The sequence below is a fragment of the Trachypithecus francoisi genome, unplaced genomic scaffold (genome assembly GCF_009764315.1).
Source record: "Trachypithecus francoisi isolate TF-2019V2 unplaced genomic scaffold, Tfra_2.0 Lachesis_group16, whole genome shotgun sequence".
NCBI lineage: Eukaryota > Metazoa > Chordata > Mammalia > Primates > Cercopithecidae > Trachypithecus > Trachypithecus francoisi.
In genome coordinates, this window is record NW_022681461.1 from 29,732,757 (window position 1) to 29,760,729 (window position 27,973).

The 27,973-nt window shown below is 42.4% G+C and overlaps 1 protein-coding gene across 5 annotated transcripts in view; it reads left to right on the top strand.

The window, feature by feature from the left end:
- DOCK8 (dedicator of cytokinesis 8) overlaps positions 1 to 27,973 on the top strand; it is a 245,598-nt gene that overhangs the window by 109,616 nt on the left and 108,009 nt on the right. For all 5 annotated transcript variants that reach the window (XM_033237174.1, XM_033237173.1, XM_033237171.1 and 2 more), the window contains 3 exons: positions 1,473 to 1,609; positions 3,883 to 3,976; positions 5,360 to 5,522. In XM_033237174.1, the coding sequence (XP_033093065.1) occupies positions 1,473 to 1,609; positions 3,883 to 3,976; positions 5,360 to 5,522 (394 nt within the window). The remainder of the gene's footprint in view (positions 1 to 1,472; positions 1,610 to 3,882; positions 3,977 to 5,359; positions 5,523 to 27,973) is intronic.

A 27,973-nucleotide genomic window follows, 5' to 3' on the forward strand; every position in this document is an offset into this window, starting at 1 on the left:
CCCAGCAATATTTCTAGTTCTTTAAAGTTTACTTTGCCAAGTGCAATGAAAAAATGGGCATCCAAAGAATATCTATTTGCTGTTAGTTTATTTAGCATATTTCTTTTTCATCATCTCACCCTTGATCTGAATCATTCATTCCTATGCTGCTTGGGTGTGGAAATTTTCAAAAGGGTTGCAAGTTTTCAAGTGGACCTGCCCACATCACCTGTGGTGGGATTTCTGTTTCCCTAAATGCTTTTGTATCCACCAAATATATAAGTCTGTGTTCACATTTTTTCATGCACTCCTTAAGCTAAGACTTAAGCCACTTCTGAAATGCTACCTTGAGCAGGGAAGTGGAGGAAAGGACATTTTGTGATTGCTGCTGCTATTTTGGAGTTACTGGTACATAATCACCAGTCAGAACTCCTGGGTTATTTCTGGTTCGTCAATAACAAACCTCACTTTACCACATCCTGATCTTCCTGCCACAGCTTTCTTTAAAGTCATCTATGTAGACCCAAGTAACTTATTGATAAGAGTTTTGTATACAGCTTAGAAGGCACCACAAGCTAGGTAATTCAGGTATAGGGCATGCTGAGGCTTCAGTCATCTCTAGTCAAGGATAACTTTACAACAAAGACTGATTCCTAAGGAGCAACCAGAAGATACAAAGATGTCATGTATTATATTGAGACAGAATGGCAAGTTTAGGTGGGTAGAGGCAGCAAGAAATTCTAATTCAGCATCATGGTAAGAATTAAGGATAAGAAGATATTCAAAGACAGGAGTTGGAACTATTCTAGTTCTAAGCAATTTGATTATTTACAACAGAACCCGTGAGTTTTTGCAATATAAAAGCAACAAGATCTCCACCCAAATCCCAAAAAGGGATAAGAAACAACTGGGTAAACTATCAGGCTCCCAGCCCAAGTCTGGATGTGATTTGGGGTTCTAATTCCCATTGGGCAGATCACCCAAGGCAGAAACTCAACCTTGCTGCCTGGTCCACATAATGAGAGCAGAGGAACGCTGGGATTCAGAATGTCCACAGGCTGACCCCTGCATGTTTGGGTCACAATCCAAAATGCCTTTAGGGGCATTTGAGTACATGCCTCTCCCAGTGGAATGCAAATATAGAAATAAAAGAAAAGCAAACAGTGTGCTGACTAAATAAAACTTATCAGGAGACCCTGTTCTGGCCATAGCTCTGGACTCTTGCCGGGTGGCATCTGGTCTACCCTAATTTCCATGTGGGAGGGGCCCATGGCTGCTCCTGGCCTCTCTCCTCTGGTCAGAGGAGGATTAAGAACACCAACAGGAGGACTAAGAAAGGTAGGGGCCAATGGAAGGACATTTTCATTCAAAACAGGATGGCCATTTTCAGTGTTCCTGATCAGTGACTTTAAACATATATATTGTAGAGTTAATAACTGCTGTGTGTTTGAACAGAAAGGCATACTTTGGAATGACACTTGTTTTTCTTAAAGGAAGAAGCTCAGTGGGTGAACGGAGGACATTGGTCCAATCTAGAAGGCTTTCTGAAAGAGCCCTCTCCTTGGAGGAAAATGGGCTTGGATCCAACTTCAAAACCTCCACCCTGAGCGTTAGCAGCTTTTTCAAGCAGGTATCTCTTCACATTACAGTGTGTCTGGATTTTCCCCATACTGGCATGGGCACTGGAACCCACAGGAGGAGGATATGTAGTGATTAAGAGAGCAAATTAGTTAACCTCACTGTCTTAGTTCGTTTTCTGCTGCTTATAATAGAGTATCTGAAACTGGGTAATTTAAAAAGAAAAGGAATTTGTTTTTTACAGTTATGAAGGCTGAAAAATCCAAAGTTGAGAGCCCACACTTGGTGAGGGCTTTCTTGCTGGTGGGGCCTCTCTGCAGAGTCCTGAGGTGGAGCATGGCGAGCGGCTGAGCATGCTAGCTCAGGTCTCTCTTCCTCTTGTAAAGCCACCAGTTCCCCTCCTGTGACACAGATTAATCCATTAATCTGTGAATGGATTAATCCATCGTGAAGGCAGAGTCCTCATGATTCAATCACGTCTTAAAGGCCCCACTTCCCAACACTGCCACCACGGGGACCAAGCTTCACCATGAGTTTTGAAGGGGACATTCAAACCACAGCATTCACGAAGCCTCAATTTCATTAGCCAGAAAACGGGAGCAATCGTATTTAACTTCATGTGGCTTGTAGGAAGGTCAGGTGACATGAGACCTGTCAAGCTCTTTTTAGAGTGCCTGGAATACAGTAAGTGCTCAATGAATGTCAGCTATTTTAACTGAGAGAAGGATTAGGTTTTGTTCTTCGCGATACAAACCATCATCCTATTTGAACTATCTTGGCCAATCCATTCATTAAGCTATGACAACAGTCTGGTTGGGACATCTTCCCGGTGGATCTCAGGGTTTCTTGGCCTGGCTATTCATGTGTAAGCTTCCACTTTCACTACTGCTTGATGTGCAAGTTTGCAGGGCTCCCTGCTTGCTCAGAGAAGGTGACCATTCCAGATGGTACTCTTCGCTAGCTCAGTAAACATCAAGACTATTAAAAAAAAGTTAAAACTTCCTAGACTTGTCAAAAGTATAGAGACAGAAAATAGAATGATGGTTCCAGGGTCTAGGGATAGAGGGGATGGGGAATTGCTGGTTAAAGGATATAGAGTTTCAGATTTTTTTTTTGCAAGAGAAAAGCGTTCTGGAGGTTGGTTGCACAACAATGCGAATGTGCTTAACACCACCGAATTGTGCGCTTAGAAATAGGTAAGGTGAGCCAGGTGCAGTGGCTCTCACCTGTAATCCCAGCACTGGGCGGCCAAGGCAGGTGGATTACTTGAGGTCAGGAGTTCAAGACCAGCCTGACCAACATGGTGAAACCCCGTCTCTACTAAAAACACAAAAAATTAGCCAGGTGTGGTGGTGCATGCCTGTAATCCCAGCTACTTGGGCAGCTGAGGCTAGAGAATTGTTTGAACCTGGGAGGTGGAGGTTGCAGTGAGCTGAGATTGCACTACTGCACTCCAGTCTGGGTGACAGAGTGAGGCTCCTTCTCAGGAAAAAAAAAAAAAGGAGTAAGATGGTAATTTTATGTTAGTTATATTTTGCCACACTTAAAATAAACTCACTTGGTCTGACTCTGTTTTGGAAAGTTTTCCATAGCTACAGTCTTCATGGAGCATTTAAAGGGGTTACATTAACAAACTGAAGTGCAAAAGGGATGCTCAGGGAGCCTGTGCACTGTGCCACATAATAGAAATTGTAAGGGTCTGAAAAGGTTTCTATTCAGCATACACCAATCTTATGACCTTGGAGGACAAGGTACTTAAGCAAGTCTGAATGGTCTCATTGGGAATAAGACATATCTATGGGTCATTGTAAGGATTGGAGATCATGCATATGTGTCCCTTGGCAGAGTTCCTGACCCGTCTGGGGCATATGTGAGGGTGGGCAGCATTTATATTTCACCTTCCTGTTCAAGACAAATGTGAAGAAAATGAGATGGGAAGATGCTTTCTCCACCTTCAAACATTTGAAGAGGAAAGTAAACTTATTCTGTATTGTTCCAGGGGGTAAAACTGGCATCAGAGGGTGAGAGTTATGGGGGGAAGCTTTTGGCCTGGTTTTCTAATGGTCAGACAGGCTTCCTTAGAGTGCAGCAGAAGCCCCTATCCCAGAAGGACTGATGAGAGGCCGAGGCACAGTGAGTCATCAGTGACTGAGAAGGATTTAAAGAGAAGTGGAACTCAGTGATTTCAGAGCTGCCTATAATCCTAATTTCTATGAAAGACTTGTGAGAATAAAACTTAAAGGTAAAAATCTTCCCAGAAATCGTTGGTCCCCAACCCAAGAGTCAAAGGTGCATGTACACTAACTCTGACTTTTCTGTTGGCAGGAAGGAGATCGCCTTAGTGATGAAGACTTATTCAAGTTTTTAGCTGACTACAAAAGATCTTCGTCCTTACAGAGACGAGTCAAGTCAATTCCAGGTGTGAATGACATCTTTATCCTCTTTAGCTGTGCCCAACTGCTTATCATTAGACACATTCTTTGTCTAATGCCAGAATTTATAAAATCATGTTTGCAGCCATGAGCGGTGGCTCACGCCTGTAATCCCAGCACTTTGGGAGGCTGAGGCAGGCAGATCACGAGGTCAGGAGATAGAAAACATCCTGGCTAACTCAGTGAAACCCCATCTCTAGTAAACATACAAAAGATTAGCCGGACGTGGTGGCAGGCACCTGTAGTCCCAGCTACTCGGGAGGCTGAGGTAGGAGAATGGCATGCACCCGGGAGGCGGAGCTTGCAGTGAGCTGAGATCGCGTCACTGCACTCCAGCCTCGGCAACAGAGCGAGACTCCGTCTCAAAACAATAATAATAATAATCATGTTTGCCAAGTGAAATGTGAGATTTTGTGTTAGGGGTTAAGAATCTGAATTGTTCTGTTTTTGGCAAACCTATTAATGTTTTTTAATTTTCTTAAAGGATTGATTTCATAAACAAACCTTGTGCTTTAGATCTGGTTTCTCAGATAATGAGATAATTGTTTAAACAGAGGAGCCCCTTTAATCAAATAAAATATTATAGTTAGCTTTTAAAAAAGTGAATGTGAGATGCTTTGGTAGAAGGCAAAGGCACCTTCCTTATCCTCACTCAGCAGCCCTGAAGGTACTTCTGTAGCATCCTCAGGCCCACGGAAGCCAGTTTGGTTTTTTTTTTGTTTTTGTTTTTGTTTTTGTTTTTGTTGAGATGGAGTCTCGCTCTGTCACCAGGCTGCAGTACAATGGCACAATCTCAGCTCACTCCAACCTCTGCCGCCTGCGTTCAAGTGATTATCTTGCCTTAGCCTCCTGAGTAGCTGGTACTACAGGCACCCACCACCACGCCTAGTTAATTTTTTGTATTTTTAGTAGAGACTGGGGTTCACCCTGTTGGCCAGGATGGTCTCAATCTCTTGACCTTGTGATCCACCTGCCTCAGCCTCCCAAAGCGCTGGGATTACAGGTGTGAGCCACTGTGTCCAGCTGGAAGCCAGTTTTAAAACTCCCAATTTTTACTGCTAGCAATGCAGGGAAGTTACTTAACTATGTAAAATTATACTGTGGTAATTCAGGAAAGAACTTTAAAAATCCTCTAATCCATTCCTTCTCATTTTACAATTTCTTGCTTTATATTTTATTTTATAGAGGCTAAATCTCAAAGGTTATCATGACACACTTTTTTCAAACTGTAGGAAATTAGCTCCAAAACTTTTTTATAGTACTGTAGTTTGTTCTTATTTTCATGAAAGAAACACAGTGCAACAATCTTTCTTGATTCCTTCATAACATGGCAGTTTCTTTACTAGAACATTCCTATTTTCTCTCTTTAGGCTTGCTCAGACTGGAGATTTCTACAGCTCCAGAGATCATCAATTGCTGTCTGACTCCTGAAATGCTGCCCGTGAAACCCTTTCCTGAAAACCGGACACGCCCTCACAAAGAGATTTTGGAATTTCCAACACGAGAAGTATATGTCCCTCATACAGTGTACAGGTAAGAAACACAGGTTCAGGCTGGGTGCAGTGGCTCACACCATTATCCCAGCACTTTGGGAGGCCAAGGCAGGAGGATTGCTTGAGCTTAGGAGTTTGAGACCAGCCTGGGCAACATGGCAAAACTCTGTGTCTACAACATATAGAAAAATTAGCTGGGCATGGTGGTGCATGCCTGTAATCCCAGCTACTTGGGAGGCTGAGGCAGGAGAATAGCTTCAACCCAGGAGGCAGAGGTTGCAGTGAGCCAAGATCGCACCACTGCACTCCAGCGTAGGAGACAGAACCAGACTCTGTCTCAAAAAAAAAAAAAAAAAAAAAAAAAAAGAAAAAGAAAAAGAAAAAGAAAATCAGGTTCTTGGAAAACCATTGAACTCACATTCTGAGTTTTATTTGAATAATGTTTTCTCATCCTTCAACCTGTCTTCCTACTTCCTAAGTTTTAGGGAAATGAAATGTAGTATTTATGTAATGACAGGTGATTGCCACATCTCTTTCTAAACATAGTTCACCTAATTCTCTTTAACAAGAAAGTGTTACTTCAGATGTAATTGTAGTTTAGGATTATAGTGGACATATGTTTTCCAGAGATTAAAAAAAAAAAATCTGCTAGTCATTACCTTCGTTTTCCTCTGTGCAGAAGGACATACTAGAAAAAGAGCAATGTGACCAAAATGTGCTAGTTGTCAAAAGACCTAAAGACTAGCTCTTTCCAATAGAATTTACAGCAATAACATAATAGTGGCACACATTCCAAAAGAATTTGTGGCAGTAACAGAAATGTTCTATATGTGTGCCACCAGTACAATAGTCACTAATCACATGTGGCTGTTCAACATTTGAAATGTGGCTAGTGCAATGGAGGAACTGAAAAAATAATTTTAATTAATTTTAATTTAAAGTCAAGTAGCTGTATGTGTCCACCATATTGGAGAGTACAGAGCTAGACACTAAAGGCCTAACAGGTTGGGCTGCCTTGGTTTCTGAATTGCATATGGTGGCACCTGACCTATTCCATGTGGTCTGGAAGAAGTGCTTGTCAACACACATCTGCCAAAGGCATTAATGCTCATACAAGTCTTTATTTTGAGAATATTTCCCTTAATGCAGAAAATGATGCTGTCTATAAAAAGCATCTCTTCCCCACCATCCAGAAATAACATTGCTGTTTTCTGTATTTTTATATAAAAGAAATACAGTGGTACTGATTCGGTTGAAGTCTTCTTTATCCCTAGTCTCCAGTCACAGACTTTTACCTCACCTCCTAAACTTTTATCATCAGGAAATTATGTGTGTCCTATTTTTTCTCCTTTTACACACACTTACACACACACACACATCTGTGAACACTCAATGCCATTATCTTTATATTCATTTAAAATTTACACAAATGACTTCACACTCTAGGTCAGGGGTCCCCAACCCGCCGGCCATAGACCATTACTGGTCCTTGGCTTGTGAGGAACCAGATTGCACGGCAGAACATGAGCAGTGGGTGAGTGAAGCTTCATTTACAGCCACTCCCCATTGCTTGCATTACCACCTGAGCTCCTCCTCCTGTCAGATCAGTAGTGACATTAGATTCTCACAGGAGCACGAGCCCTATTGTGAACTGCGTATGCGAGGGATCTAGGTTGTGCACTCCTTATGAGAATCTAATGCCTGATCATCTGTGGCTGTCTCCCATCACCTTCACATGGGGCCCTCTGGTTGCAGGAAAACAAGCTCAGGACTCCTACTGATTCTATATTATGATGAGTTATATAATTATTTCATTATAGATTGCAATGTAATAAGAATAGAAATAAAGTACACAATAAATAGAATGTGGTTAAGTCATCCCAAAACCACCCCCATCTCCTGCTGCTACCCCAGTCCATGGAAAATTGTCTTCCATGAAACCGGCCTCTGCTGCCAAAAAGGTTGAGGTTTGCTGCTCTAGCTGTTATATTATACTTTGTTTTTGTCACTCAAAAGATTGATTTGTTTTTCTTTTTCCTTTTTCTTTTTTTGTTTGAGTATTACTATGAAGTCATGAGTCATTTTTCTTTCTACTTACCCAGATTTCCACAAATTTTACCAATGCAAACTTTTTAATGGCTTGCATTTTTAGAAATATCAATATTGATTCATATAAAGGTTTGTTATTATTATTATTATTTTTGATATGGAGTCTGGCTCTGTCACCCAGGCTGGAGTGCAGTGGTGTGATCTCGGCTCACTGCAACCTCCGCCTCCCGGGTTCAAACGATTCTCCTGCCTCAGCCACCTGAATAGCTGGGACTACAGGTGCCTGCCACCGCACTCAGTTAATTATTGTATTTTTAGTAGAGACAGGGTTACACCATCTTGGCCAGGCTGGTCTTGAACTTCTGATCTCGTGATCCACCTGCCTCAGCCTCCCAAAGTGCTGGGATTACAGGCGTGAGCCACCGTGCCCATCCTGTTATTTTTAACTGTTGTATAGTATTCCTTTGTGAAAAAGCCATATTTTATTCATTTCCTTGTTGATACGCATTTATGTCTTTTTCAAGTTTTCAGCTCTTACAAACACTATGGAGTAAGACTTTTTGTCTTTGTCCCTCTGTACACATTTGTGAAAGTTTCTTTAAGAAATACACCTAAACGTGAAATTACCAAGTCACAAGCAATATACATTTCAGTCTTAGCTTTCTAAAATTTTACATTTGCAGTCCTAACAGCAGTGTAAGACAATTCCCATTTTCCAGTTCTTCACCCGTACTTTCCAGTAGGACATATGTGGAACTAAAATGCAAAGAACTTCAGAGCTCACCTGATCCAAGCATCCCCACCCTTACATTTCCAGATGCACAAAAATTAAGGCCCAGAAAGGATAAGTGAATGGTTCCTTGAGATCAAAAATTACAGTGTGGTGGCCAGATACAGTGGCTCACACTATAACCCTGCTGCTTTGGGAGGCTGAGGCTGGAGGATCGCTTGAAGCTAGGAGTTTAAGATCAGCCCAGGCAACATAATGAGACCCCATCTCTACAAAACATTTTTAAAATTACCCAGGTGTGGTATCGTGCATCTCTGTAGTTCTAGCTACTCAGAAGGCTGAGGCAGAGGATTGTTGAGCCCAGAAATTCAAGGTAACAGTGAGCTATGGTCGTGCCACTCCTCTCCAGATCAAGCAACAGAGTGAGACCCTATCTCTAGAAAAAATAATAGTTTAGAAAATAAAATTATAGTGAGAAATACAAACAGCTATTCACACAGTTAGGAATGGAGAGTTCTTCATTACAGTATTTAGGAAGTGTACACATATTTCCCCATTTAATCCTTCCTGGAGCAGCTCTTCATTTTCAATCCTCATTGCTTACATCTAAACTTAGTCCCCAAGTTTCCCTCCTAGATGAGATAAGCATTCTTAGGATGCAGTAGTTTCAATTCTCTATTCCTTAGAGGAAGATGAAGGCATGAAAATGTTTGGTTATGGATGCTTTGTATCTTTTAGAAACTTTATCCTATAATCGGGGAAAAAATGCTTGTGGCATTGGAATAGATTTGCACCCAATGAATTCTATAGTTACTCAACTTCACCTCAGCATTTAATCACCCTCAGGTGGCATTTACAACGCTGTCTACTCCTTGCTGCAAACATTATCCCTTAATTACATCACAATGGGACTTAGAATGCATTAGCGCACTGAATGATTCAGAAATGTAGGAGGGCAAAGAAGGACAAGTCTGGACGGTTTACAATGGACCCAACTTGTCATCATGAGAAACAGACCGGCAAATACAGAGTTAATATTCTTGAACTGTACTGGGCACTGTAGAAGTGCCAAGGACACCCCGTTAGAAATGCCAAGGCCACCCTGTTAGAAACCAGGTCTTTACTCTGGGGAATGACGGAAGAGACTTCTCTCTATATGGTTGTGGCCCCTTCTCTTGGCTCCCAGGTCACCATATTTTATAGTCTATTTAAGGAAAGAGAGAGAGAATGAACTTGGTTCAGAATCTTCATGAACATTTCACAGAATTTAGGAAGCATCTTGTCTAAATCTCTTGTTTTAAATTTTTGGTTTTCTTCTCCAGTTCTTGTGTGCTTTAAAGTGGTTTTGATTCAATTGGTCTTGACAGTTAGTTCCCCAGTCCCAGATGAGTGTCCCCTTTCCTGCACCTCCCCCATCCACGACATGAAAATGGAAAGAATCCAGTGAGGTCTGAACCCCAGATAAAATTGGCAAGCTCAGTTTGCCTTGGGTGACCTCACCTTTTCATTTCTGTCCATTTTCCTCTCTTTTTGTTCCTTGCCATCGTCCCATACCTCAAAAAACCTGAGCCTCGTGGCTTTTCTATACTGATCCCCAAAATAAAAGTCTCTTTTCAAGCAAAGATCTCTAAACTCATTCGCTATGGTATCGATAACAGGTATGGATTAGTCTTATCACTCCCAAGAGCATTATCATTTTGTGCCAGGTGCGGTGGCTCATGCCTGTAATCCTAGCACTTTCGGAGGCTGAGGCAGGTGAATCACCTGAGTGAGGTCAAGAGTTCGAGACTAGCCTGGCCAACATGGTAAACCCTCGTCTCTACTAAAAATACAAAAAGTAGCTGGGCATGGTGGTGGGTGCCTATAATCCCAGCTACTCAGGAGGCTGAGGCAGGAGAATCGCTTGAACCCAGGAAGCAGAAGTTGCAGTGAGCTGAGGTCCCGCCATTGCACTCCAGCCTGGGCAACAGAGCAAAAAAAAAGAAAAAAAAGAAAAAAAAAAAAAAGCATTATCATTTTGGCAGGGACAGCAGTTCCTATTTCTTAATTGAAGAAATCCAGATTTCTTCTCATTCCAAGAGTCTGTCAGGTAACTTTCACTGTTGATGTTGCTATTTCCATGCCAATCAATAATCCTGGTCATAGTTGTATCCCTTAAAGAAATCAAATAAATGAAAATGAAGATTTGTGGGGCAGATAAATTCAGGGATATTTCTTCGTTTATAGAGGATTCACCTCATGAATTTGAAATATGGCTTGACTTATAAAACGTTGATCTACCTGGAACTTGTAGACAATACATCTATCGAGCCAAACAACAAATGCTTACACTGAGAAAGCCAGGTTTGGGATTTCAAATTCGTGTGCCCTTCACGTAAACTGCAGAGCCCCCTTGGGTGGAGGGAACTATTACCTGGTTCTAATGGCAGATGTCATCTGGCCTTGAGTGCCAGTGGTAACCAGAGTCACACATTTGAGGATTTTGGTATTGATGAGGGTTTCAGTTGAACATCACCTAAGCTGAACTCCAGTTATCTTTACCTCTCTTAAAGGAGCAGCTGCCACAGAGCCTCAGATGAAGTTGGCTTGGGATAGACTGGCATTGCCTTCCAGTCCCCAGCCTCACCTTCCTCCCACCTCTTCACTGCCTCTTTTCTTTGCCCTGCCCCTTCAGGTGTCCTATGCGGGGCACTGTGGGGAAAAGAAAGAGAGATCAGCCTGTTACTGTGTCTATATAGAAAGAAGTAGACATAAGAGACTCCATTTTGTTCTGTATTTGACATGCTGTTCATCTGTCACCCTACCCCCAACCTTGTCCTTGCAAGAGACATGTGCTGTGGTGACTCAAGGCTTAAAGGATTTTGGGCTGTGCAGGATGTGTCTTTGTTTAACAAGTGCCTAAAGACAGCTTGCTGGTTAAAAGTCATCACCATTCTCTTAATTTCAACTACCCAGGGACACGTACATGGCCAAAGGTCGCAGGGACCTCTGCCTAGGAAAGCTAGGTATTGTCCAAGGTTTCTCCCCATGTGATAGTCTGGAGCAATGCTGCTAGAAGGTTTATGGAGATGTCTGCATATGCATCTCAAGGCACAGCATTTTCCTTTGAACTTATTCATGCCACAGAGATCTTCATCCATATGTCTTACTACTAATTTCCTCCCTAAAATGATCCTATTGTCCTGCCACTTCCTTATCTTTAAGATGGTAAAGATAATTATCAATAAATACTAAGGGAACTCAGAGACCTGGTGCCGGCGTGGGTCCTCTGTAAGCTGAGCACCGGTCCCCTGGGCCCACTTTTTCTTTCTCTATACTTTGTCTCTGTGTCTCATTTCTTTTCTCAAGTCTCTCGTTCCACCTAACGAGAAACGCCCACAGGTGTGGAGGGGCAAGCCACCCCTTCAGGGCACCATTCAAGTTGCATTCTATTGTATTAGGTTGCTGCAAATGTAATTGTGGTAATGTGTGAGTGCTGCCCCGTGTCTCTACCTTATTCAAGTTTCTTCAAGGAACAGCTGTAGATGAGTTCTGGTAGAACTGGGTAGTGCTCCCGGAAGTATCCCCATGGGTCAGTGAGGGTTGGGCATTCATAAAATAAATGCTTGCTCTAACAATAGAGACCAACTTCTAGAGCCAGAAGTGTTCGTCCCAGGAATGACCAGGGGCTCCCAAACCAGGGCCTTGGGCCCTCTGCAGTGCCATGTGCAGCCTCTGTGGGTTAGAGGCATGGAGCTAGATCAGGGTCCCCTGAACCAGAGCCAGGCAGGAGGCTCTGAGAAATCAAAAGCAGAAGGACAGCAATTCTGAAAGCGGAGCAGAACAGCTGGAAAAACTGAGTTGATGAAAATGATTATCTAAATCCGAGCTTGGCATTCCTTGCTCTGTGTTCAGATTAAGAAAATACTAGTGGTTTGCCTAGGAACACATTTTCACCAACTCCTGGCTTATTTTCCATGTGGCCCAACAGCTGGTACTAGAGACACCAGCTGCTTTCTGGTGGGGGCAGAATGAAAACAGCATGGGCTGAGGCCAAGGCCCAACAAGGCCTTCAAGGGCATCCTATCCTGAGGCCACCAGGGGTGTATGTGCAGAGATCACAGGTGCTGAGGTTGTAATGAGCTTGTTAAGCTCCCTGCCGTCCCTTTAACTGGTGATTACAGTAAAGAGAGCCACATAAAGTACATTTTCATCTCTCATTTCAGCCCCCGAGAGCCTCTGAGGTCTTGTTTATCCAATTATCAGACTTGCTGTGGAGGACTGTGCTTGCCGAGAACAAGTATATCAGTTGGAGCATGATTTCTCTGATGGATAATTAGCTGTTTGCAGCACTCCTCCTATTCAACTGAATGTTCTCAGACCAGAAGTCTGATCTGACCTAACAGGGATGTGCTCACATATCGCAGTGGAGTCTTAAGGAGTACTACACGCCTTCTCTTCTGCCGGGGAAAAAGAATGGCATAGCATGTATGCAGGAGCTGACTGGAAGGAACATCTGCGAGTTATGATTTAGTGACTAGAATTTCTAAGGAAAGAAATGAACCAGAAATAACTCCAAATGAAGTGGTTAGGAAGGGGGGCAGAACATGGGGAGTATCTTTGAAAGGGACTTTATTTCATCCAAGGAAATGGATTCCCAGTTTAAGCCCAGTCAGCTCTATATTAGGAGTGGATCTTCTCAGTGCTGGGCGAAGGAAGGGTGGTTGTGCATCAGAGTTAAGTGTCCAGCCCCACCCTGGAGACTCCCATTCAGGAGGTCTGGGATGGGGCACTGGTGGTCTGACACTCTCTTTTGTTTAAATCAAATCTTCCCCCTCCTTTTCATGGAAGGGAAGCTTCCACCAACCCTTAGTGAGTTCCTCTACTGTGTGGAGTTGTCCATTGCTCCATACCAGGCACAGTGGCTCACACCTGCAATCCCAGCACTTTGGGAGGCCGAGGCGGGAGGATCCATTGAGCCCAGGAGTTCAAGACCAGCCTAGGCAACATAGTGAGACCCTGTCTCTACAACAACAGCAACAAATTAGCCAGGGGTGGGGGTCCGCACCTGCAGTCCCAGTTACTTGGGAGGCTGAGGCAGGAGGATCGCTTAACCTAGGAAGGTCGAGGCTACAGTGAGCCATGATCATGCCCACTGCCCTCCAGCCTGGGCAACTGAGTGAGACACTCTCAAAAAACAGAAAACTCTGTCCTAAGTATAAGATGATTTGGAAGCCCAGTCCTTGGTTTTACTAGGCTTAGCAAGCAGTTGCTTATGGAACAGAAGATTTTATAAACAAACCATTTACTTAGGAAGGGCAGTGGCAGCCCAGGCAAAATCTAGTCATTTAAATTAGCCAAGGAATGGAGACAAAGATAAAATGAAATTTCTGGTGCTGGTTGCAGCTTGGTCTCAATAATAAATCAGGAACACAATCCCCGCATTCCTAATGCCTTGCTCCAAAACTCAGCAGTCCTCCTATTTGTAAGAACGAAAAAATTCAGGAGGGAACCAATTGCCTAAGGTTATGACAGCAAAGCTACCGTTCCAGTATAACATTCAACCACTAGAGGGCACAATTCACTCACTTTCTAGATTCAGACACACGACTACCCTTTTTGTTAGAAAACGTATGAAGTCGTGATTTATGAAAGTAGGACGCATATTTTACTTTTTGCCCTTGAAGTGCAAGACCAAGAAAAACTGAAAAGTATTGCAGCATCCTACGTGATCACTGTTGTCATTTTTCGCAAAGGATTTTATTCTAGCCTGTCAGTTTCTGCCTCCTTTCATTAGTAAGTCCTGACCTTAGACCTCTGGCATTTTGGGGGAAGGTGTAGTGGGGAGGGGGATCAAGAGATGCATCCCTTAATGTAGCTAGAGATCGAAATCTTATCATTTTGGGGAGAGTTGCTTACTATAAATATTTACACATTCACCAATTCTGCCTCGTATGTAAACCAAAGAATGTGCCGAATTTTCCTAGAATCATGGTTGAGGCAGGTAGGAAGTAGGAGTAAGGAGGTGCTGTGTACATTAGTGTCACTGACTCCACCGTTCACAACTCCATATCATTCTCCTTATTTTATACTCATTTGAATCCACAATGCTGTGGTGTTACAGCCCATATACAACTGTCCTACCTAAAAGTCCTGCTGTCGGTTTAACAGTGACGAGTGTCATTTTTCCACTATCCTATACATAGAATTCAGCAGGAAGGTTCATGAGGCATCGTGTTTCTACATGGGTTACACTGGTTGGTGGAGGCAGAAGCAATGGAGAAGTGGTGATGAAATTAAGGCAAAGTTAGGCTTTTGACTAACTTTGATCTGTGATCTTGAATAAGTTTGTCTAGATTAGAGGGAGCACCTAAAATCCAAAAAGCCTTTTTTCTTTGATTTCTATATTTTTGTTAGTTTTAAAAATTATTTTTTAGAATCAGTCCTTTGAAATGGCTTGTTCTCTTCTGATGAGACAGCTTTGGGGAACTGTTTAGTCTTATTTCTTTTGTGACTGGGAAGTTGTGGGGACGCTGCTTTGTAGCTTTTTCATCCTCAGTTCTGACCTCCTCATGTACTTTACAGATGTCCCCAAAGGTCAGCATTCATCCACCTTTCCCTGGGAGTGTTTGGCCATCTCTAAAGCAGAGGTATTTTAACAGCTCTCCTTAATGGATATCCTGTGGTTTCAGGCCTCAGACAGGCTACCCTTGGGCCCTCAGCAGAAGTAGGGAATCATCTTCTACTTCCGGATCATCTTATACTCAGGCAAAACATGAGATGCTGCGTCAGGGTTTCCCAAGGGAAGAAACTGAGTGGGAGGTGCAGGTAAACCCCACAGTACAAAATAAAACAGAGCTGTCAGTGGTTGAAAGGACTGTATTTTGACAGCATAATAAGGTAATTGTTTAAAACCATGGCTAATTCATCAGATGTCATGTGTCTTTTATAGTTAAAAGATGAAATTTCTTTACCCACTGGTATAAACAACAGAAAGATTCTAAAACTTTCAAAAAATGTGCCAGTTCTGCCTGCTTTGTTTCATGTTCTTTGACAACTTTCAAAATGTAAACTGAGATTCATGTAACTATTAGTGGGAATATAAATATCATGGCTTCATAAGGATAAAATTAGAGGAGCTCAACATAATGGCTCATTTGAATGATTTCTAAGGGGTTTCCATGCCCAGGCTAATAATTGTACATTTAGCAATAAGAAAATCTCAAAGCCTATTTCTTATCTTTCCCTAGAGTTATAGCTTTTAAACCCAACCTGGTCGTTCCTTTTGTACCACTCCACTCACTTGATAAGGGTGACATGGGCTGAGCTTTCTCTCCTATCAGGGTTCAAAGACAAGTTTAGCAGCGTTTCTAAACTTCCCTCAATCAGCTCACAGGAAACAGACCAGTTTCGTTATCCTATTAACAGATTTACATTTCTGTTCTCTCAAAGTGTCAGTTAATGTCCTTAAAGGTCATATGCACAAGTATACACGATAGTCTCTGAATTTTTCTCGGAAACCTTAGAATTCCAATTCATTCTCTTTGGCTCAGACTTGGGTGAATTTGCTTCTCAGAGTAGGGGCATGAACAATTATTCTTCACTTAATGTTATCTGTTTCTTCTTTCTCTTTCCCCCGCCCTCCAATAGCCCTTCTGAGCTTGTTTGTTCTTCCCTTACTCCCATTGTTGAAAACGTGGCCTCCCCTCATTCTCACCTTTCCAGAAATCTCCCTGTGCTCCTCAAGCTCGGCTCATCGCAAACTTGGAGTTCTGTTTTCTCATGGCCTTCTTGCATTTTCTTCTTTTAAGAGACAGGGTCTTGCTCTGTCTCCCAGATTGGAATGAAATAGTATGATTCTAGCTCACTGCAGCCTCAAACTCCTGGGCTCAAACGATCTTCCCACCTCAGCCTCCCGAGAAGCTAGGACCACTGTTGTGTGTCACCACACCAGCTACTTATTTTATGTTTTCTAGAGACAAGGTCTCACTCTGTTGCCCAGGCTGGTCTTGAACTCCTAGCCTCAAGCAATCTTCCTACCTCAGCCTCCCAAAGGACTGGGAGGTGCCACTCTTCTTGCATTTTTTACCTTTGCATTTATTTCCTGGTTACAATACTTTTAACTTAATGACTGTTGAACTAGATTCTGCCAATGTACATGCCATCCAGGACACGTTCATGCCACTTTTATTCTCTTAGAACATCAATGAGATAGTCTTACTGGGGAGAGAAAGGGCAGGGGTTTGGTTTTCTGGCAGGTTTTTTTTCACTTGAATAACCAGCCTACCCTCGGCGGGGAGGAATTGATTGATGGCTGCTTCCTCTTTTGTAAAGAACAAACATCAAATTAGTGGTTTGTCCTCACTCTGTGGATAAGCGGAATAATAACACCTGTGCTCCTCAATGCCGCTCCCTGCATTATTTTGAAACCAATATAATTTTGTTTGGATGGAACGTAGATAGCAACCTTAATGGGGAGGAATGTGGAAGAAGAATCACTGAAGGGGGACCAGTCAAGCCTGACAGGCAGCAACTCTGGTGCCAAAGAATGGACACAGGATCAGAGCTGTGGACCTCCGTCCTGAATGCAAACTTCCTGAGGGTGGCAGAGATTCATACTATTTCTCCCATTAGGACAAAAATCAGTGTATTGGAGCTCACTCAGGAAGTGCTTTTTGGGATTGGCATGGGAAGGGGATGAGGCCGGTTGACAGTTAGCCTAGTTCACTGGGATTTTGTTGTAGGAGCTGGGTGGTGGCACCATATGGCCAACAGGAGACACCAGCGACATCCCTAATTTCTCTAGCTTCCTGATAGGTCCTGGTAGGGTCGGGGGTCCACCAGGATTTGCCTTGTATGGTCTACCTCTGACTGAAATTAAACTCTAAGTAGGTAACTGGGGAAGGCCTTTCTCCAGTGAGGTTTTGATGTAATCTCATCATCGGGGACTGGATTGGACCTGGAGAAATCAGTTTTTCTATAGTCTTGTTTCTAGAGTGGCACCCTGGTCTTGGGCAGGTCAGAAGGACAGATAGTTGGTCACTACCTTCAACACCAATCATGGCTGGAAAAGGGCCCCAGTAGGGAGTGCCTTTCTCACTTATCGATCACAAAGGCTCGAAGATTGTCTGCAATTTTTTCGGATGCCACAAAGCTGTCATTAGAGCTGCCCATTGGCAAATCATGTTCAAGTTTTTGATAATCACATTACAGTCTTCCTTCACTGTTTCTTCCCCTGGTCCTGGAATTAAGACTGGGCTCCATTTGACAACTTATCTTCTATGCAGGTACAGCAGGCTATGTCAGCTCACAGCATCTACTCAGTAGGCACAGAAATACCCATTGAATGGGACTGAGAAAGTGGAATGGGAGGGGAAGGTGTGAAGAACAGGAAGTTTTCCTCTTTATGTCCCAAGTCTGTCTACTTAGAGCAACAGGATAGTGATGATACTTTCTGGTTAAAGACGTCATGGCAACAGTCTTCCCGCGACAGCTCTCTAGCAATAGCCAGTGGCATGTAAGCCCTGCATTTTTGCACTGTATCCAGTGTTTCCAACTCCCTTACAGAACTTTCCCTGAAGTCAGCAAGAACCCTGTGAGAATCAAGATTTGTCTAGAAATTTAGCATTTACCTAATCAATGATTCTCTAGACATGCCAGTACCTCTAAGGGATTCATATGCATGTTTGGTGGACTTCCAGCACGTGGCAATTTGGAGAAGGAAGTGGAGAATGCAGTAGCAGCAGGAGAAATGTTTGATGTTGCTAAACATCAACTCCACGGCAAACCTAGAACTAGGGGAATGGGAGGCATGGTGCAGGTAGCTGCTGACACACAACTCTGGAGATAGCTGCCTGCAAAACTGGATGGGACTCCAGGCAATAGGCTTTAGGGCCTAACTGCCCCGTCAAGGTCACCGATTGTGACAGGAGCCATGGTCCACAGCATTGAGCATAGAATTATTATTACTGCTAAGCATGAGCCTCACCATGATGCTCTTGGGGTGGAACACAAGAGCCCAGAGAGAATATGCTTATTTTATGCAACCTCTAATGTTTCCTCCCAGAGTTGTGATGAAACTGAACCAAACTCTAGCATGAGAATTGGTATCCCAGGTCAGCAGCCAAAACAAGTGGTGACACTTGGCCAGGCATGGTGGCTCACGCCTGTAATCCCAGCACTTTGGGAGGCCGAGGTGGGTGGATGACAAGGTCAAGAGTTTGAGACAAGCCTGGCCAACATAGTGAAACCCTGTTTCTACCAAAATACAGAAAATTAGCTGGGCGTGGTGGTGAGCGCCTGTAATCCCAGCTACTTGGGAGGCTGAGGCAGGAGACTCACTTGAACTTGGAGGTGGAGGTTGCAGTGAGCCAAGATCACACCACTGTACTCCAGTCCAGCGACAGTGTGAGACTCTGTCTCAAAAAAAAAAAAAAAAATAGTGCTGACACTTTACATATCTAGCTCTGAAAGAAATGAAGTCTGTAAGAGGGACTGTTAACCCTCAAAATGGTCTGGGGATGCTATATCCCCTTGTGGACTTGTCACACTGGTGTGCGTGTAGGGAGTGGGAACCCTTCTTCTCAGCTCCTTCCTCACCATGTGTCATTTAGGGACAAAGGGAGCAGGATATCTTCCCTTTGAAAGATCTCATGTGCCTAGCAATACTCATCGCCCTGTGAATAATGCTGATGCAGTCACTTAACCGATATTATAAGCCCCTGCTGCGTGTCGGACACTATGCTCGGTGCTGAAATGGACAAGGAGGGGTGTCTTTGAAGGCAAATCCCAGTCTCCTAAGAGACGCTAGAACCACAGGCAACTACGCTGATCTATGCAATGACATGTAATGCAACTTTGTCCTGCAACCACCTTGAGATCTTTGAAAGTTCTTCTACCTCCAAAACTCAGACAAATCCTGTCTCTTGCCAAGTGCCTAAAGCAAGGATATGTTTATAGAGGTAGCTGGGGGCATCTGGCCAATTTATTTCCTAGCAGACCTGCTGTTTCCCCCGATTCCAATACTTTCTTCCCCAACCCAAACCAAGGCATCTAGCAATGTTAAAAACATCAAGAGTGATAAAACAAGCATTTTAATGAAGAGTATTGATTTATTCATTGGCTGTTTCTTTAAATAGAGAGAGAACTAATAAAGGATCTACCCCAAATAACCAAAAATATCAGCCTCAGCACCAGCAGAAATTGGAAGCGTTCTGGTATTTATATGTGTTTTGCTCAGCTGGCAGATTTGTTATAGGAAACTATTTGCAAAGCCTGGGAAAAAGTGCTCCCTCTGCCTGTTAAAGGAACATGCAGGTTGGTTGGTGCTGGTTCTCCATCTGATAATTCTGTCTGGTGGCCTTAAAAAAAAAAATACAGCATAGTCCAGATTTGGACTATGCAAATGGTATCTTTAAACTTAACTTTTAGGTCTTGAGCAAAGCCAAATATTATTGAAATGTTTATTTTGGTTTTAACTGCAGGAGGTTTTCATTCAAAATGTGTTGCTTTAGGGAAAAAGGAAGGGTGTTTATACTAGGTACGTTTTAGCATTCTTCTTTAGGAGACATTAATTAATTTAGTTCATATAATCAAAACTGGAATCAAGGAAAAATCATTTATGCTTTTAGAAATTCTCATGTTCTTATACTTCTTTGGAGATTGAATTGACTCCAAAGAGACTATTTTGTGATTAAGAATATTTTTGTGGCCGGGCACGGTGGCTCATGCCTGTAATCCCAGCACTTTGGGAGGCCAAGGCAGGTAGATCACCTGAGACCAGCAGTGCGAGACCAGCCTGGCCAACACGGTGAAACCCTGTCTTTACTAAAACTACTAAAATTAGCCAGCTGTGGCAGCGGGTGCCTGTAATCCCAGCTACCCAGGAGGCTGAGGCAGGAGACTCACTTGAACCCGGGAAGTGGAGGTTGCACTGGGCCAAGATCACGGAATTCCACTGCAGCCTGGGTGACAGAGCAAGTCTCCGTCTAAAAAAAAAATAGAATATTTTTGTATAGGGAGTCATTATATTATGTCCTTAGACCAGGAGGTCCTGTTGAGGCAGAAATTTTTGAAGTAAAACCATTTTTTTTGAAGGAAACACATATTTAAATATCAAAGAACACTGGACATATACTTTTTAAAATTTATATACTTGTATTAGTTATCTATTTCTAAACAAAACCTTTGCAGCTCAAAACCACAGTCATTATCTCGCAGGTTTATGTAGGTTACGCAGGTGCAGCTGACCTGCTTGGTCTGAGCCTTCGAAAGGCTGCAGTGAGGATGTCAGCCTAGGCTGCCGTCACCGCAAGGGTGCCCTGGGGGTGGATCCACTCCCAAGCTCACTCGTGTGGCTGTTGGCAGGATGCAGTTGCTCATGGGTTGTTAGGCTGAGGGCTTCAGTTCCTCATTAGGCCAGAGGCTTCCTTTAGTTCCCCCACATGTTTTCTCAGGGGGGCAGCTCACAGCGTAGCAATTGGCTTCATCAGAACAAGCAAGCAGGAGGGTAAGAGATAGAAAGCAAGATAGAAGCCAGGGTCTTTCACAGCCTGACCTCAAGAGCAGTACCTCATCACTTTTGCCCCTTTATGACAAACGTCCTGTTGACTTTTGTCACTACATCAGAAGCGAGTCACTAGGTCTAGCCCACACTCAAAGGGAGAGGATTTCACAGAGCAAGAATATCAGGAAGCAGAATCATTGATTATTTAATCAGAAGCTGCTAGCACAGTTCTTAACGAAACTACAAAACATTGAATTGGGAGGAATATGGGGGTAGGAGGGTGACAAGGGAGGGCAGGTTAATTCTGTGGATGCTGAGGACAATGTGCCTCATGAAAAGTGTTCCCATCAGACTGGTGTATTTCTTTTTTCTTTTTCTTTTTCTTTTTTTTTTTTTTTTTGAGATGGAGTCTTGCTCTCGGTTCACTGCAGCCTCCACCTTTCAGGTTCAAGCAATTCCACTGCCTCATCTTCCTGAATAGCTGGGATTACAGGCGCATACCACCATGCCTGGCTTAGTTTTTGTATTTTAGTAGAGATGAGGTTTCACCTTGTTGACCAGGATGGTCTCAATCTCCTGACCCTGTGATCTACCTGCCTTGGCCTCCCAAAGTGCTGGGATTACAGGCATGAGCCACCATGTCCAGCCCAGAATGGTGTATTTCTAGGACATCTGCAATGCATCACTCTCTAATAAAAGAAAAAAACAGCCACTTCTTGACAGATACTCAAAGGTATGGAGTCCCTTACTAAACCACACTCCAAAGAAATAAGCCTGCAAAATAGGGGGAAGTTGTTTTTCACCTAGAAAGCAGATTCCCTGCATTTTTCTTATTTTCAAATAGTGGGGAGAAACCCTAAGCTGTACATATGAAGGAGTGGACTCAGTTCTCCTCTTGCACAGCACCTCCGGCACCTTGTACACCCCATTCCTCCCTAACTCCCAAGCACACACTCACCTCCCAAGCATCTGCAGATCTACATACATATTATCAAGTCTGTACAGAGTACTGAGTGAAATGGTCACTGTAGCTATGGAAAGGTGAGATTTGCAGGCAGTCTGAAATGTTTCTTGCTAAAGTAGTTCCAATCCTTTCCCCATTTAGAATAAAATACGTTCTTAGTAAATGATTTTTAGGCAGAAAAAGAAAACCACACTGGAAATAGGATTCTAATAAACCAACATGGGGCTCGAGCTGGTGAACACATTTCTGAACCATCCCTATACAGAAACCACAAGACAAATAAGAAAAAGAATATCCAGATCACTCAGACCCTTCAAACCACATCCTAGGTTCCAAGGAGAGTGGCTGCGAGTTAGGAAAGATATGTTTATCCAGTGGACCTTTTGACTCTTTTGTCAATCTGAAGTTTAAGAAAAAATTGTAGAGTAAAAAATTTTGGTTTGGATCCCTTCCCACCTTCCCTTGCTTCGTCACTTTCCTTAAGCCTCTAAGCATCCAGATCTTCCCCACAGCAGTGCTTCCTGGTCAGTGATTACCCTCTCCTCTTTTTATCTCTTTTCTTCACACGCACCTTCAGTCCATAAATCCAAGCTTTTTGTAAGGAGGGAGAGTGAATAAACTAATTCATACTAAGGTGAGAGTGAATTATATATAAACCTCGTAATATATTAAATCTACTAAGCAGTGTTTCAGAAGGAAATTTGCTAACATGGACGTCTTACTTGAAAAAATTTCAATTAGTTCAACAAAGTATGGTTTAGAAATCATTTTCTATCAGGATTGGGGAGAGATTTTTTTTTTCTTAAAGCAGTTAGGTTTCCCCAGCAGATTTTGAATGCTTGGATATTTGTGATTCTTTCCTATGGGAATCTGATCTGGATGAGACCGAAGACCATAAACCCTCTAGCTTTCCCTTTGAGTCTTTTGCTATTGAAAACTAGTTGGACTTAAACAAGTTAAGTGTGTTTTAAGGATGGTTCCTTTCACTCATTTCTAAAAGCTAGCATTCTTGAGGTTCTTCTTTGTTTAGCAGAAAGAATGCTGGTTTTCCAGTCTCTCACTCAAAAGGAACTTTTACTTATCTCATAAAAAAGAGTGGGATGGAAATTAATGTAATAGAAAAGGTATACTACAAATATGGCAGCTGTATTTAATCAATTTATGTTCAAAGATAAATTAGTAGTAGTAATAAGAGTTGTGCTGTATAAAATCACCATATCTCATGTTCAAATTGCAGATTATCAGTTGAAAAAGCGTGGATTGTTTTCCCCCTGAAAGAAATCTTTTAACGTGGTACCATAAGAGACATTAAGGCTAGCTATTGTTTTATTTCTCTCTCTCTCTTTCTGTCATTTGATTTCTGACTTTGAGTGGATTTTTTTAACATTACAAAATCATAGAGAAAGAATATTGGATCATTTATTGTAGAGTTTTTAAACAATTTGATACCATTGTGTTTCTGGCATCATAACTGCATTTGCTGTTTGTGAGGGGTGTAGAGGTCCCTGATGTTCAGTGTACAGTACCAGCATTTGCACAAAACATTGCAGCCTGGCCTGTGGAGGACAGGGGTTACTCAGGGGCAAGCTGCTGCTTGCGATAATACCCCCGGTGCCTCCTTCTAATCTTGCACCGTTTCCCAGGGCAGACAGCCTTGTGGGGCTCTGACTGGTGCCCTGGAGTATGCTTCACCTTCCATTTTTCTTGCTCTGATTTCTGAAGACAGAATGTTCTCTTCACCCTACACATCAGGAGTTTTCCTTCTGTTTTCATTTTTCACTGGTTCCTTTGTGAATTTGCACTTTGATCTAACCTAAAACATTGGAAACAGGAATAAACACAAATAATGGCATGAGGCCGTGGCCACAGAATGACAAGACAGGACACAGCAAATAAATAGAATGAGAAGGCTCATACATTTCTATTTATTTATTTACTTATTTCTTGAGACAGGGTCTCATTCTGTCACCCAGGCTGGAGTGCAGTGGCATGATCATAGCTCACTGCAGCCTTGAACTCCTGGGCTCAAGTGATCCTCCAGCCTCAGCCTTCTGAGTAGCTGGGATTACAGGCACATACCACCATGCCTGGCTAATTAAAAACAAAATTCTTTTGTACAGATGGGGGTCTTACTATGTTCCCCAGGCTAGTCTCGAACTCCTGGGCTCAAACAGTCCTCCTGCCTTGACCTCCCAAAGTGCTGGGATTATAGGCCTGAGCCACTGTGCTCAACTCCTTCCCATTCTAAAAAGTGTCTAAGGCAGTTATGGAGATTATATAACAAGGTATAAAATTTCTGAGTGAAAGGAAAATAAGGAGAGAGAAATAAATGTAAATGTGTATACAGTTAATATGTACACAGAATGTTTTGTAAGGCCTTTGACAGTTCCTTTAAAAATCACCTGCAGGCCGGGCACAGTGGCTCACACCTGTAATCCCAGGAGTTTGGTAGGCTGAGGTGGGCAGATCACTTGAGGTCAGGAGTTCAAGACCAACCTGGCCAACATGGTGAAACCCTGTCTCTACTAAAAATACAAAAATTAGCCAGGTGTGGTAGCATGCGCCTGTAGTCCCAGCTACTTGGGAGGCTGAAGCAGGAGAATGGCGTGAACCCAGGAAGTGGAGGTTGCAGTGAGCTGAGATCGCGCCATTGCGCTCCAGCCTGGGTAACAGAGGGAGACTCCATCTCAAAGAGAAACAACAACAACAACAACAAAAACACCTGCAAATTTGAGCTGCCTAGCAGCCAAGCAAAAAAGGGAATCACAACAATAAGATTCATATGTCTGCCAATTTAAAAACAAATCAATTCTCTTGGATCAGTGCTTCTCAAACTGGAATGTACATTTGAGACACCTGGTGCATGTTAAAATGTAGGTTCTGATCTAGCAGGTCCATGGTGCATTTCTAACTGGCTCCCAGGCAATGCTATGCTGATGCTGATGCCGACATTGATGCTGCTACTCCCTGGACTGCCCTTTGAGTAGTAAAAGTTTAGCTCACTCAAAAAAACCTCATAGTTTATTTGGAGTAACATCCCTTTAGCCCTTTAGCCCTTGTAAATATTTTAAGACTACATTACAATAAAGTTCTGGTGAGTCTAATTGTTGAGCAGAGAGATTGTTTACTTCAGAGCACCTGGATTTGAATGTGCTGTGCCACCTGCTGCTGTGTTACCTGGTACAAGTTAATGTATTCTCCTCGCATCTCAGTTTAATCGTTTTCTGAATGAGACTAATAGTAGTACCTGTCATAGATGCTTATAACGGTGCCTGCGTAGAGTAAGAATGAAATAATATTAGCTATTTTTTATTATTACATTTAAAATAGATTTTGCTGGCAGTGAAATATGAATGATAAAATCATCTCCTCAACTCTTTTCCTTTCATAAGTACCTTAAAATAATGTATCTAGATTTGCAATTTCATTCTGAATCCTTGAATAAAAGACACCAGATAAGCAGAAGATATTACTGACATTAGTAGGCATTTGAGGTTCACGCTGATGGAATCAGTCTGTTTACAACAAATTGCTATAGAGAGTAAAAAGCACCAGCCTTTTCCTGTAGTTTTTGAATGTCGGCATCTTTGTTCATGCAGTTGGCTTTGCTGCATTTCCACTTCAGTAAATAGGTCATTAATTCTTTGGCTCTGTCTTTGAAAAAAAAAAAAAAAAAACTACAGAGGGTGAATTTTAAAACACAAATAAAGAAAAAGAAATTACTTTGGAATTGCCAAAACTGTTTGGCTGAAAGAGCTTATTTAGAAAAGCAGAGCTTTTTATGTATAAATCTGTTTCAGTGGTGGTGTATCAGAATTGCATGTTGCTAGTAGTTTGCTATCAAACCAATGCTTGTGTTTCAAGCTATTAAAAAAATGAACAAAATAGGCCAGGTACGGTGGCTAACGTCTGTAATGCCAACATTTTGGGAGGCCAAGGTGGGTGGATCACTTGAGGTCAGGAGTTCAAGACCAGCCTGGCCAACATGGTGAAACCCTGTCTCTACTAAAAATACAAAAATTAGCCAGGCCTGGTGGTGTGCTCCTGTAGTCCCAGATACTTGGGAGGCTGAGGCAGGAGAATCGCTTGAAGCCGGGAGGTGGTGGTTGCAGTTAGCCGAGATCATGCCACTGCACTCCAGCCTGGGCAACAGAGCAAGACTCCATCTCAAAAAAAAAAGAATAAAATAGAAACACCGATTTTTCTGGTATTTTATACCTTCCCCGAATATCCATACCCAAGGCATTTTTAAGATTTCCCTAAGCTGGAAGCAGCAGACCACATGTTATTTAAAACATATTAAGATGTACCTACTGCCTCCTGTATTATGTATATTTTCTATATAATTTTATAACAATCTGCAAAGTAGCAGGAAAAAACTTTCGCCTTCAGATTAAACTCAGAAGAGTTGCCATTGGCTAACTGAAAACCTTTGCATGTGATAAGCATTTAGTTAAAAATTTATTAATTTTGGTTTTGAGGTTTTACTTTTCATATTTTTAGAACCAATAACTTTTTGTGCAATCCTAAGTTGTTCATCGATCCTAGGTGCAGTGTTTGTCATCCTGAGAGCTTCAATGGCCCTGCCAAAACCTCAACCTCAGCTCAGAGTAGGAAATGGTCAAATACTCAGTAACTGGTAAGCAAATGGATTTCAGTCACTAAATGGAACTGGAGGAATGGAGTGCTCCCTCAGAAAGAGCATTTCAGCTGGTCACAATGGCTTGGGCTTGTAATCTTAGCACTTTGGTAGGCCCAGGCATGAGGACCACTTGAGCCCACGAGTTCGAGACTAGCCTGGGTAACACAGGAAGATTTCACCTCTACAAAAAGTAAAAATAAAAAATTAGTCAGGCATTGTGGTGGCTTGCACCTGTAGTCCCAGACACTTAGGAGGCTGAGGCGGAGGATTGCTTGAGCTCAGGAAGTTGAGGCTGCAGTGAGCTGTGATCACGCCACTGCACTCCAGCCCAAGCGACAGAGCGTAGACTCTATCTCCAAAAAAAAAGAGGCTGTGAGAGAGGAAGGCAGGGGGATGTTAATCAGAGAGATATAGAGTCTGGGAGAGACTGAAAGAGAGGCAGAGAGAAATACACAAATTAAAGACACAGACTGAGAGAAATGGAAAAATGAAGAGTGGATCCCAGAGAGATTGATTGACTTCCCAGATAACATACAATATCTCACAATCCTGCAGGGTGTTTAAAGTTGCATTTTAAAAGGCATTCAGTTGGTTCACACAGTCCTGGTAAGAAGATCATCTTAATTAGTATCATATTTTGTAGTTTTCAAAGCAGTTCTTAGGCATCATTGCATTTCAGACTTGGCTCCAGCCCTTTTATTACAGGTGAGGAAATTCACTTGTTCACCTTACATTTGTAGAGCATTTTGCAATTTTTTGAAGGACATTTCCACCCATTATCTAATCACAAGTCTCCATAAATCCCATCTCCCTTGGTATAAAAGCAACTTAAATTACAGGTGCTACTGAGATTCACAATGCAGCCCACAAAATCAGCAAATATTTTTTCTTTGTTTCCTCCTTTTTTAAAAAAGGTGTATATTTGATATTACTACTTTGTTTCAGGCTGTATATTGAAATAACAAAAATAAAACCAAAATTGACACCAATTTTATTTCAAAATAAAATCTACTTTTTTCACTTTCCCACATCATCTTCTAGCTGCTAGCCTTCATGCATATTCAATTTTTGCATATTTACAGCCCTGTCAAAGATAAAATTTTATTTTCTGCATTTTCACTCAACATTATACACTGAGTATTGGCCATTTAACTCATCTCAGTCCCACTTTCAAAGAGATACCCAGGAAATAGAAGCAACAAGGGTTATTCGACCTTAAACAACTACAGATGATACTCTGGCTCTCTTTGGGATTTTTAAGGCCCTGTAAGTAAAATATTATCAGATTATAGAAGGCTTGGGATTCTGGCTTTCTCACATGACTGATTGGTCCTCCATGTTCTCCTTGGCAGGATGTGGGAATCAGTGACACAATGTTTTTTACTCAAAACATGGTTTAGCTTACCATCACCAGGAATGGCCAATGCATACGCATTCGCACTGTGAAGGTTTATTTGCACCTCCACTCTTCTTAACCAAGCTTTTTCACAGAAGAAATAACCCCAACTTCATGAACCTTATTCCCATGACCTATTTGCCAATGTGTTAAAATAATGGCCAACTCAAATGATCAGTAATGATTGACTCACTATGACATCATCCATCACCTTTGTCACTGGAAG